The 12,352-nt window shown below is 34.7% G+C and overlaps 1 protein-coding gene across 2 annotated transcripts; it reads left to right on the plus strand.

Moving 5' to 3' along the window:
• Nucleotides 1–356: 356 nt before the first annotated feature.
• Nucleotides 357–6,330, plus strand: LOC127138640 (casein kinase 1-like protein 1). 2 transcript variants are annotated; one of them, XM_051065127.1, is made up of 14 exons: nt 357–750; nt 840–880; nt 1,744–1,813; nt 1,904–2,052; nt 2,140–2,235; nt 2,333–2,403; nt 3,505–3,566; nt 3,660–3,723; nt 3,800–3,884; nt 3,971–4,097; nt 4,247–4,329; nt 4,413–4,476; nt 4,702–4,752; nt 5,494–6,330. In XM_051065127.1, the coding sequence occupies exons 1-14, from the start codon at nt 675–677 to the stop codon at nt 5,856–5,858; spliced, it is 1,404 nt and encodes a 467-aa protein (XP_050921084.1). In that variant the 5' UTR covers nt 357–674; the 3' UTR covers nt 5,859–6,330. The 2 variants fall into 2 exon arrangements, with proteins under 2 accessions (XP_050921084.1, XP_050921083.1); XM_051065126.1 differs by having other exon boundaries at nt 359–750; nt 4,702–4,766; nt 5,562–6,330.
• Nucleotides 6,331–12,352: the final 6,022 nt, after the last annotated feature.

The following is a 12,352-nucleotide window of genomic DNA, read 5'->3' on the forward strand; positions in this document are numbered from 1 at the left end:
GTTTTGGAGTAAGATAATATATATATATATATATATATATATATATATATATATATATATATTTATTTATTTATTTATTTATTTATTTATTTATTTATTTTAAAAATTTATAGCTATACGGGCCTAATGAACTCCCCCACGATCCGTACGACTAATCCTAATGGGTAGCGGGTTTTTTTAGGGTTGAACTAAAAAAAACCCCAAAAATATATGGATTTTAATTTTAACGTCCAAACTCTATGATTTTTCAAACCGAACCGACCAACCCATATAGATTAGCTCATTTTAACAACTCACATATCATGAATGTCAATCTCAACTGAATCGTCATCAAACATATTCACACCTGAATATGTTTGGTTCAATATATCAGGTTCACGAAATTGAGGGAAGTGAAAGGTTTCAAAAATGAAAGAGGCGGGTCCAATCAAAATTGATTTTAAATGCCTTGAATTGATTTTGGGTGAATAAACATAAATATTTTTTCATTAATGACTTGATTTATTGCACGGAGCCATGCATGCATGCATGTTTGCATCCTATATACTATTCCTTTTTGATTTTCAAATCATGAATTTCAGTTACAATTTATACCATTCAATATTTCCATTTTCAATTAAGCGTTATGGTTACTGCTTAGGCTTTCAAAAAAAATCGTTTTCCCCTATTTTTCAATGGAACGTCTTGTTGGAAATAAGTTTCGTCTTGGTAGGAAGATCGGTAGCGGCTCCTTTGGAGAGATCTACTTAGGTTCTTTGGTTTTTCTTCTTATGCTGAATTTTTTGTTCCTGTATTTCATAATTTAGGTTATTACTTTTATTATTTTGTTTCTTGTGTAGGTACTAATATTCAAACTAATGAAGAAGTAGCAATTAAGCTTGTAAGTTTTGTTCATCTATTGGTTTTTATCATGGTTTTAAATTGCGGATGCGTTGCGAGTGTTGTGATTGCGGTCATTGATGTTGCTGCAACGAGTATTGCGGTTGTTGCGGCGTGAATTTTAATTGAGTGGAGTTTTAAATACAATTTGTAAAACACTTAATACTAAGATTTTTAATTACAGGGGTAAATTGAGTTTTGGTGTCTTTAAATTATGAGTGATTTTAAAATAAAGTCACAGTAGTTACGGTCCGATGCGGTTGCAGAGGCTACCGCGTCAGCAATATTGGTCGCAATTGCGGTTGCAGAGACTACCGCGTCAGCAATATCGGCCACAATTGTGGTTGCGGACCGCAATTTAAAACCATGGTTTTCATGCTTTAATATTATTTCAGTATTTTTTTTATGAACTTATTATTTGTAGTTGGAAAAAATTTCGGCTTTGATTGTGTATGACATTGTTAGTTAATCTGAAATGAATTTAAGGAGATATGATTGTCTGTGAAATTAGTTCCTGCTGTTAATTTTATGCTAGGGTTTATAATATGAATTTTGGTTTTGAGTGGTATTCTTAGTGACATTTGTGTGATAATTTTGGTTTCTTGTTAAAAAAAGTGAGAAACCTGCCATGTTTATTCAATTTAGTCCATTCAACTCACTCCTCGGCCAAATATAGGCATGTAAGAATTCAAGATTGTGATGACTGATGATTATCTTTGGTTGACGTCCTATTATGACTTAATATTATGAGTGTTGGTTTTTTGTGTGGATTTTTCTCAATTACGCACTGGATTTTTTGTATCTTTAAGTGCAGTGGAGCTAATTGTGCTTTTCTTGTTCTGTTCTTGCTGTGCTTTAAAATAGGAAAATGTCAAGACTAAGCATCCTCAATTGCTGAATGAGTCCAAGGTGTACAGATTTCTCCAGGGAGGAAGTAATGACGATCTTCATATTCATTGTTTTATCTTTCTTTTTTATAATTTATAATTTATAGTCAGTTATAACTCAAGTTTGATTTTGACAGCTGGAATTCCAAATGTTAGATGGTTTGGAGTGGAGGGAGATTACAATGTTTTAGTGATGGATCTGCTTGGATCTAGTCTTGAAGAACTTTTTACCTTTTGTAGTAGAAAGTTATCACTAAAGACAGTTCTTATGCTTGCTGATCAAATGGTAGGCCCTGGTTGACTTTGCTAACTATCTACTTTTCTGTTGTCATTTCTTTTAGTAATTTTAAGAACTCCCCTATTTTTTTCTCAGATTAACCGTGTTGAGTTCATTCATGCGAAATCATTTCTACACGGAGATATCAAACCAGATAATTTTCTAATGGGGTTAGGAAAGCGTGCAAACAAGGTGGTTAATCTTGTTAAAACGTGTATCTTGGATGTATATTGTATGGTACTTTTATTTTTCTGTATTGGAGAATTAATGCCTATCGATGTGCATGTAGGTTTTTTCTATTGATTTTGGTCTGGCTATGAAATACAGAGATATATCAACCCATCGACACGTTCCTTACAGGTACAACAATTCCATTGGTGTGCATTAAATGCGGTACTTATCTTTGTTATTCCGATTGTGAAGTTAGCATAGTTATAGCATCCCGGTCTAGTAGGAACCACATTTATCCGATGGCTGTTTTAACTCATGTATCGCGCATATCTGTTAAATGCGAAAAGAACAATGGTTAGGGAGGATGTGCTATTATAGTTTTATTGAGAATGTTTTATCAAATAAATATGAGTCATCAGATCTTATAGTGGCAAAAAATGAGTCATCAGATCTTATAGTTTTATTGAGAATGTTTTATCAAATAAATATGAGTCATCAGATCCAATAAGCTCGTTGCTTCTTCTTTTATGGACATTCATTCTAGTATGCAAAAAATCTGACTGACAGTTTCTCAATGATTCCACACGCTGTATTCTATACGGAATTTGTGATTTCCGGGCAGCTGCTAAACTGGGAAATTGACAAGGACTAGGGTTTTATGTGACAATTGCATACTTATAGAAACAAGTTGAAGCTGTTTGAATTGATATTTATTAAGATAAATTTGAATTGATTTCAATGGTTCATAGTATTACCGAAAATAGAATTTAATTGGGTTGATTCCAAGTAGGATTACTATTTGGTTGATATTGTTTTATTCAAACAGAGATAGAGTTACTGTATAACTGTAAAAGTAACTAAGCAATAATAATGAAAGTAAAACTCAAGAATAGTGAGATTAGAGACAGATATTTACTTCTAACTTTTCGAACATAAATTCTTTCTTGCTAACCCATGCCAAAAGACTAGACTCCAAATTTGATTTTTAACTTGATCATGAATTCAAATTCTTTGAGGACTCCTATGATCCTATCCCTGACATGCGATATTAAAGCCGCTATGTCTACTTAGACAAGGGCTCCTAAATCATAAATATAAACGTATTGTTTTAACACTTCCGTTCACTTTAGTTTCTGGTTTCTAGATTCTACTAAGGTCAGGTTGTGAATCTTGTCGGCAATATCATCAATATTTCAGCAATTTATTTTGAAAGTGTAGACCTGGCTTCTACTATTTGAAAATCATTTTTTGGGGTGATTTGTGTAATATGTTAAATCATCAATACTGCAGGGAAAATAGAAATTTGACTGGAACTGCAAGATATGCTAGCATGAATACTCACCTTGGCATTCGTATGTGTTATGACCCTTCATTCAACTTCTATTTTGAATGATTAAATTTTGTTATCTAATATTGCTTCTACTTCTCTGGTGATCGATGCACAGAACAAAGCCGAAGAGATGATTTAGAGTCTCTTGGTTACGTTTTAATGTACTTCCTGGGAGGAAGGTGATTATTACTTTCTACTTATAATTTGATGTCTTCAAGCACTGTGTACTTTATCTAATTTGTGTTCTCTTTGTAGTCTTCCTTGGCAGGGAATTAAAGCAGGTACCAAGAAACAGAAGTATGAGAAAATTAGTGAAAAAAAGGGTTCTACATCGATTGAAGTAAGTTAAATTGTTATGCAGTCTTTTTAGTGCTTATATAATCTACTCCTTCATGACCTATACTAAGAATTTACTGCTTATTCCAGGCCTTGTGTCGAGGTTATCCAACAGAATTTGCATCATACTTCCATTACTGTCGCGCATTAAGGTTTGATGATAAGCCAGATTACACTTATCTCAAAAGGATATTCCGTGACCTTTTTATTCGTAAAGGTTTGAAGTTATTATCATATAGAAAGGATAACTTTTTCTTTCCTCATTTCTTACGTTTATCATTTATATACTCTCTCAAACTATGCATTTGAATCTATGTATGATCTTTGTTTAAGTTTGCATGTATTATTAAATTGACATGTCAACAGGATTCCAGTTTGATTACGTGTTTGACTGGACCATCTTGAGGTATCAGCAGTCACAGCTTGCCACACCTCCAGCATGTGCCATCGTAAGTGTTATTCTTTTTCTATGCCAGTTGTGATTTTGATTTCATGTGAAATGGATGGAACTCATAGATGCACCTTTGTTTAGGTTCGTGGTACTGGAACCAGTTCTGCAATGCCACCCGCAGTTACCATTGCTGATAGACATACAGGTACTTTATTTAAGATCTCCCATAAGTGTGACAGGCTTTCTATTTTTTATTCATTCTGCAGTAACTATTCTCTTTTTATAGCTTTCTCCTGTAGTTTTCTTAAGTATTTTTCAACTACCCATTGAATTAAGTTTTGCAATGACACGGCTCTTGAACTTATTCACAAGTTTATATGATATCTATTTAGCTTTTTAGCTGGACATTTTAAGGTTCTTTCTTTTACAGGAGCAGAAGAAGGGAAACCCCCTGGTTTGGTATCTGTGGATTCCTTGAGGCGCATTTTCGAAACTGTAAGTTTCTCATAGCAGAAATTCAATCACGATATATTCTGCTGGTGTTGAGGATGTTTTGCTGAGCCGTTTAGACTTTGGGCCTGTTTGTTTTAGTTTTTAAAAAAATCTTTGTATTTTCAAAAATGATTTTTATAAAAATATTTTTCAAAATGTTAAGTTTTTTTAAATTCGTTTTTTCGAAATTGAAACATTAATTTTGACATCCTATAATATAAACATATATTGTTGAAGATCAAAACATAGTCGAAATCGCATTTTTTTCAAAAAATTGTATTTCAAAAAGAATTTTTCTAAAAAGTTATTTAAAATAGCTTCAATATTAAATGATTTTTTAAAATTTTGATATTCAAAAAAATTTCAATAAAATAGTGAAGTATCTAAAATAACATTTCAAGAATAACTATCCGAACCAAATTTTCATTTGAATCTTTTATGAAAAAGTTTCTTCCTAAATTTTTTTAAAGCAAAAAAACTATAAGAGGATTTTATTTTTACTATGGAAGAAAAAAAAACCTCTCATGCAAGGTGGTTAGGTGGGGACTATCATCCCTTTCACTTCCATTTTCCCCTTCCTTTTCATCAAGCCCACCCTCCCTCCCTTTTCTGTAAAGCCCCCTCCCCCCAAACAAAGCCATAGAGTGCATATTTTTTTTGCAGTTTCTTTTGCATTTTTAATTATTGGTTATGGATCTGTTAGATGATTCCAAACTTAATTCTATGCCAGATTTCACGTCCAACTGCATTAGCTTTGTTTTTGCAAATTCAGTAATGGCCTCATATGTGATCATGCAGCTATCAAGTGCCAATGTCTTGGGTCAGTCAAGTGGATCATCTAGGCGAGTTGCTGTTTCTAGTAGTCGTGATGCATCTGTTGGTGCTGAATCAGATGTCCGTACACGCACTGTCGAGGCTGGCCCTGGAGCAGCACACAGAACTTTTGGTGGGCAAAGAGGTTCATTAATTGGGTCTTCGGATCCTCAGAGAGTAACTCGGGCTGGGAGAAATGCTTCTCAAGCCAATAATTATGAAAGTGTCTTTAAAGGCATGGAGGGTTTGCAGTTAGAAAATGATGAGAGGACCCATTATTAATATCTCTCACCTTCTCATCTTCTGTGTTTGATAGCCGCCACCACAAAAGCAAAAGTTGCTTATATGTTGTGACCAGTGAAGTTGAGCTGTGAAAAAGTTTGGATCTGAACTTAAAAATCCAGGTTTGTGTTGCCAACATTTCTGCTCTATCGAGGGATGGTGCTTTTCTGTATAATTCAGGTTTAAGTGGCACTTCACTTCTGGCCGGAATTTCCCGTGAGTTACTGTGTTGGTATACCAGATGTTTACAGGGGTACCTAGACCACAAAGGTCAAAATTATCAAATTTAATTAGCCATTGACATTGTATTCTTGTTGGGTAAGATTCCTTTAGTTTTCACTATGCAAGTATCTGGAAATTATTCTGGTGTTTGAAACTTGGAATGTTTTACCTTATCTGGTTTCTATCAAGCTGAAATCATGTAATGTTTTACCTTATCTGGTTTCTATCAAGCTGAAATCATGCTATTTCATCCGCTTTCTACTTGTTACTATTTTCATTGTAAAACTTGGTTTTCATTAAACTAGATTGATTGTTGTGTTCATCTTGAGTGGGAATTTATCGACTAAGTTCGTTTCTAAATTCTATTAATTACACTTGTAACCAAGAAGGTTGTATTGAAATTGTTGAAGAATTGTACTTGTTCTGAGTTGATCAAATACAAAGGTAAGATTGTGCATCCCCCCAATCTAAATTATCCTACATATATATTTAACACACGAGGTTTAAAGTGTACGTCTTGATCTCCACTTTTCACTATATCTATTTTGGATTTTGTAAATGATTTGGACGTTGAAGTGCTAACCTTGCAAATACATTCAATGTCACAGTATCAGATATCAAAATCATTAATTCCAAAGTCATATATCATCAATCAATGTCAATTCTAATTCTAGTACGGAACATTGACGACGTTTGTGGGAATCGATATCTAATTTTTGCGTAGTTTCACGATCGAATTCCACTATTAGATCATTATTGATTATTGATTGCAATTTAGGTCTCTACCAATACCATCGTAAGATGGAGAAAATAACACATATGTTGCGTTGATGAACTCTGCTAAATTCTTTGATACATCACCGCTTCAATTCTTTGTCGTGGATGTGGAGTTGTTGTTAGTTATAACAGTCATTGTTGCACATCACATGGTGCGGCATTTCACATTGACGACGGAAGTTCATGTAATGTCCTCTACACCGACACGCTCGAGCTGAGCAATTAGGTCTTAGGTACTATGGCGAAAATCTCTTGACCTTCAACGATTCAGTAACTCGCCTCTACGGAATGATATCTCTGAAATTATTGCTTTGAGAAAGTGAAAGCAAAAGAAAGACAAAGGTCCAGAGGAAGTCAAGAGGATCAATCTCGACGTGCATGAAGAAGAAGTTAGACTGACGTTGAACGAGGATTTCAGACTTGTTCAACTTGAGGATAATCCAACCAGATCTGTGAAGATATGGTCCGGCTACCTTTTAGGGTAAGTAACTCACTAATCAGACAGTTATGGGCTAATGCAGATCCATTTGTTATTTCTCCTCGTGAAATGTCTAGTATTGTGTTAGGTGTGAATATGGGAGTAGAAAAATAGTCTATAGGAGGGGTGAATGAACCCAAATAAAAGTCAACCGCCTTTTTAGAAACTTACCAGAGTATTTTCAAAAATTGCGAGCAGAAGGTTTGCTGCGAAAATATAAAAATTATACTATTCGAAATTTCGATCACGTTAACACTAAATCGTTTTACAAATATCAAAGATGAATATGATGAAACACTAGGTATTCAATTGTATAATCCATAAAATGTGTTTATACAATGATTCATTGTAGTAAATTATAACCTCAATTGTTTCTTAGAATATTAATCAGTAAGTCAGCTCAATAAGGTATCCAATTCCAACAAAACCTAATGCTTACGTAATAAATCACTATCAATTGAATAAATGACAAACTACGCTAGAATTGAAATATATAAGCATGCAAATACTATGAAATTAAATGCATAAGTAAGAGAGTGTGTGAGAGATAACACTGAGATTTATAGTATTTCGACGTTCGTTCTCGCTTTGCCTACGTACACTCTCGAATGATTTCCCATTGAAACATGTATTGTTCCTTTATAGTATTTGACAAATATTTGCAAGAGTTCATACAATCATCAATCCATAATACAACTAAGAAAATTAAAATCTTTTATCTGGATCTTGACTTGTATACAACACAATGTCAAGCTCTTTTACGTAATCTTTACTCAATTAACGCTTCTTTAATCTTTCAATATCATCAATCTTCTCTGAGACTTTGCGTGTAGCAATCAACCTCTTGATCCTACTGATTCCTTGATCGATGAATTATTCGAAGATCTGAGAAGAACTCCGTCTTATCTGTAGTCTTCCATACAGTCACTACTAAGGCTAAGCATCCTCAATTGCTGAATGAGTCCAAGGTGTATAGATTTCTCCAGGGAGGAAGTAATGACGATCTTCATATTCATTGTTTTATCACACTAAAAAATATGTTCAGAATGATATATGTTATGTGAGATATAATGACAAAATATTTTATATGTGCTTGAGATGAAGCACACAAAATAGTTGAAAAAGTTAGTTAGATTCTAATCAAGAGAAAAATATTATTTGAAACAAATGAGAAAATGAAGTGGAATAAAAGAAATAGTTTATTTTGAAAAGCTTCCCGTTGACTCGGATCATACAAGGGTGATTAGAATCAAATGTCATGTGATTCGAATCAAATGTCTCGTGATTCGAATCAAATTCCACATAGCTGATAATGAATTTTTAAAAAAGAAATTGATTCGAATCATGCACAAATATTGATTCAAATCAAATAAAACATAATATGTCACCAAGAAAATGATCAGAATCAAGTGCAAAATTCGATTCGAATCAAATGTTTGTGTTCCACTTTTGTCCAATTCGATCAAGATCCAAAAAATTCAGTGTAAAACTTAAAGATTCGAATCAATCTTGTAAAATCTCAAATTTCAAATTTTCAAAAGGACTTTGAGATTTTACTTTGAATCAAAGTTTAACCAAAACACAAAATATTTTTATTAAACTAACATATGCTATTGATCAAAGAATATTTTAATCAAGATCAAATCTAACCAAAGTTTTATGCATGCTAAAAATGAATCAAATCAAAACTCGATTCGAGAAGTGCAAACAAGAAGGAGACTCAACGAATCAAAATAAAAACAAAGATGAAAGCGATAAGATAAGCAAAAAAATAACCAGATATAGAAGACCCCCCCCCCCCCCCCCCCTCGAGTGAAGTAGGGACATGCAACTACATGTAACAGTTCAAAATGCATTTTTTACATTAATTTGGAAGATTTTACAAAAATGCATGAGAAGACTAGAATCATCCTTATGGATTCTAGTTGAGGTACATTAGTACAAGTTTTATTGAGATCTTATGCTCTGATTGTAATCTTTCATAATGAGTCTTGTTTAAAATAAATATTTTCATCAAACTTGTTATGAAAGATTCACTAAGGTTCCAATAGCTCAACTAGCATTGAGAATAAGTTCACAACCGTTGTTTCTCTAAAATTGATTTACCCTTTGTTGCATAGAAGGAGACCAATGCTCTTTGATGACAGCTTCATCAATTTCCCTTGGTTCAATTTTTGAAACAAAAACCATATGGTTACATACCTTGTTAGGGGAGTGTTGGGATGTAATTTCCTTAGAAATTTATGCATTAATATTCTGAATGAAGTGGTCCTTAATGATCCCCCATTCTAAGGCCCAATCTTTGATGCCATATCTTCACTTCTTCCTCTTTGGCCAAGGTACACATTGAAGAGTAACCAGTTTCTTGAGAACTCCACATGTAGCAGTTATCTTTAGGCCTAACTCCTTTCATGATTACTTCATTTTCCTTGTTAGTAATCAGACATTCAGTTCTAGTGAAGTTTACATTTAGACCTTGATCGCACAGTTGATTGATGCTTATTAGATTAACAGTTAATCCCTTAACAAGTAGGACATTGTCAAGGTCAGGAACTCCAGAGCAATCCAGCTTACCAATTCCCTTGATTTCACCCTTTTCTCCATCACCAAAGGTAACATAACTTGTGGCATGGGGATGAAGGTCAGTTAGCAAGTTTTTGTTTCCAGTCATGTGTCTGGAACAACCACTATCAAAATACCAATCTTCTTTGGCAGAAACTCTGAAGAAAATGTGAGTTATTAGACTTGTAACATTTGTCTTAGGAACCCACTGCTTCTTGTTGACAGGCATGTGATGTTTGGGTCTTGGTTGATATTGAGTCTGATGATGAACAGGTCTAGGATAACCATACAGCTTATAGCAGAAGGGTTTTAGGTGGCCAAATTTTCCACAGTAATGACATCTCCATCTTTGATGTTTCCCTTTCTGCTGTCTTCCCTTCTGATGTTGTGACATCTCAAGTTTGCTTTTAATATGGCTGCACTTAGGTTTGGATTTTGGTTTGCAACCAGTGTAACTGCACTCAGCCTTAGATTCATTGAATCCAATGCCAAATTTGTCTCCTGTTATTTGACCAGTCAGGAGAATCTTGTCTAAGATGTCAGATCCATTGTTAAGCATTCTTACATACTTGGTCATCTCATCTAGTTTGGAATTCAAGAGTACAACTTCAGTCTTCAACTTGGAGATGGTTTCCACATATTCTCCCTTTTCATTCTCCAGCTGAGCTATCACTTTCTTCTGGCTTTCAGCTTGTCTGCACACTTCTGCACTTTTGTGACACAACTCTTTGTAGGTAGTGGCCAGCTCTTCAAAGGTTACTTCATAATCACTAGACTCTTCATCAGAACCCCATCTTCCTGTTAATGCAGTCACATGATTTGCTGCTTCTTCTGTTTCACTTCCATCAGACCAAGAGGCAACAAGACTCCTCTTTTGTTTCTTGAGGTAGGTCCCACATTCAGTTTTAATGTGACCATACCCACCACATTCATAACACTGAACTTCTTTTCCTTCTTTGGGCTTTTCTTTAGACCTTGTTCTTCTTCCAAAATTGTTGGATTTGCTGATGTCAGATGTGATGTTCTTGACATTGGCCTTAGATCTTACATCTATCTTTTTCATAAGTCTGCTGAACTGTCTTCCCAGCATTGCTACTTCATTTTCCAGATCTTCATCAATATCTTGACCATCTTCCTCATCTTCCCCTTTAGTGTTTGACATGTAGGCTATGCTCTTGGCTTTCTTTTCAGATCCATCACATATTCCCATCTCAAATGTTTGGAGGGATCCAATTAGCTCATCAACTCTCATATTTGAGATGTCTTGAGATTCTTCTATGACTGTCACTTTCATGGAAAATCTCTTAGGGAGTGACCTGAGTATTTTCCTTACTAACTTTTCATCTGACATCTTCTCTCCCAGAGCTCCAGATGCATTGGCAATTTCAAGGATACTCATGTGAAACTCATGAATATTTTCATCTTCTTTCATCCTTAAGTTTTCAAACTTGGTGGTGAGCAGCTATAGTCTAGACATTTTCACTCTAGAGGTGCCTTCATGAGTGGTTTTAAGAATGTCCCAAGCATCTTTAGCCAATTCACAGTTGTTTATCAATCTAAAGATGTTCTTGTCTACTCCATTGAAGATGGCATTCAATGCTTTAGAATTTCCAAGGGTTAGGTCATCCTTCTCCTTGGACCATTGTTCTTCAGGCTTCTTATCAGTAGTGGCTTCTCCTTCCTTAGTAACTACTGGATGATCCCAGCCTGTTAACACCGCCTTCCAAGCCTTATTATCAAGAGATTTTAGGAAAGCTACCATTCGAGGTTTCCAATAGTCATAGTTAGATCCATCCAAAATTGGTGGCCTGTGAACAGATCCTCCATCTCTTTCCATACTACCAGAAAGTATTGTCCCTAGATCTCACCCAGAACCAGAGTAGGATGCCTGCTCTGATACCAATTATAATTCTGGTATCAGATATGAGATGTCGAAGGTAATGTCACGACACTAATATCTGAGTAAAGCAAACAGGATAAAGATAGAGAATAGTAATGCAAGAGACACAAGCAATTGTTAACCCAATTCGGTCCAACTCACCTACATCTGGGGGCTACCAAGCCAAGAAGGAAATCCACTAAAATAGAATCAATTCAAAGACTCTTCGTACACTTCAACAAGTTACAGTCTTTCTCACCTAATCTCTACCCGTGCAATTTCTACCTAAGCACTCTTAGATATGAGAACCCACTCACTTCCCTTCAATCACACCTGTGATTTTAAACAACAATTCCTTGTGAAAAGAAAACACTTTTCAATAACACACACTTGATTTTACTTCACAGTTTCAATCAAGTAGACACACACTTGATCTCGCTTAACAACTTTGATCAAGTAGACACACACTTGATCTTTCTTAACAGCTTTGATCAAGTAGACACACACTCTTGCTTACAAGCTTTGAGTGACAATTTACAACCCACAAATCAGACCAATTCAATCATCTATGGATGA

The sequence above is a fragment of the Lathyrus oleraceus genome, chromosome 4 (assembly GCF_024323335.1).
Source record: "Lathyrus oleraceus cultivar Zhongwan6 chromosome 4, CAAS_Psat_ZW6_1.0, whole genome shotgun sequence".
NCBI classification, from domain to species: Eukaryota; Viridiplantae; Streptophyta; class Magnoliopsida; order Fabales; family Fabaceae; genus Lathyrus; species Lathyrus oleraceus.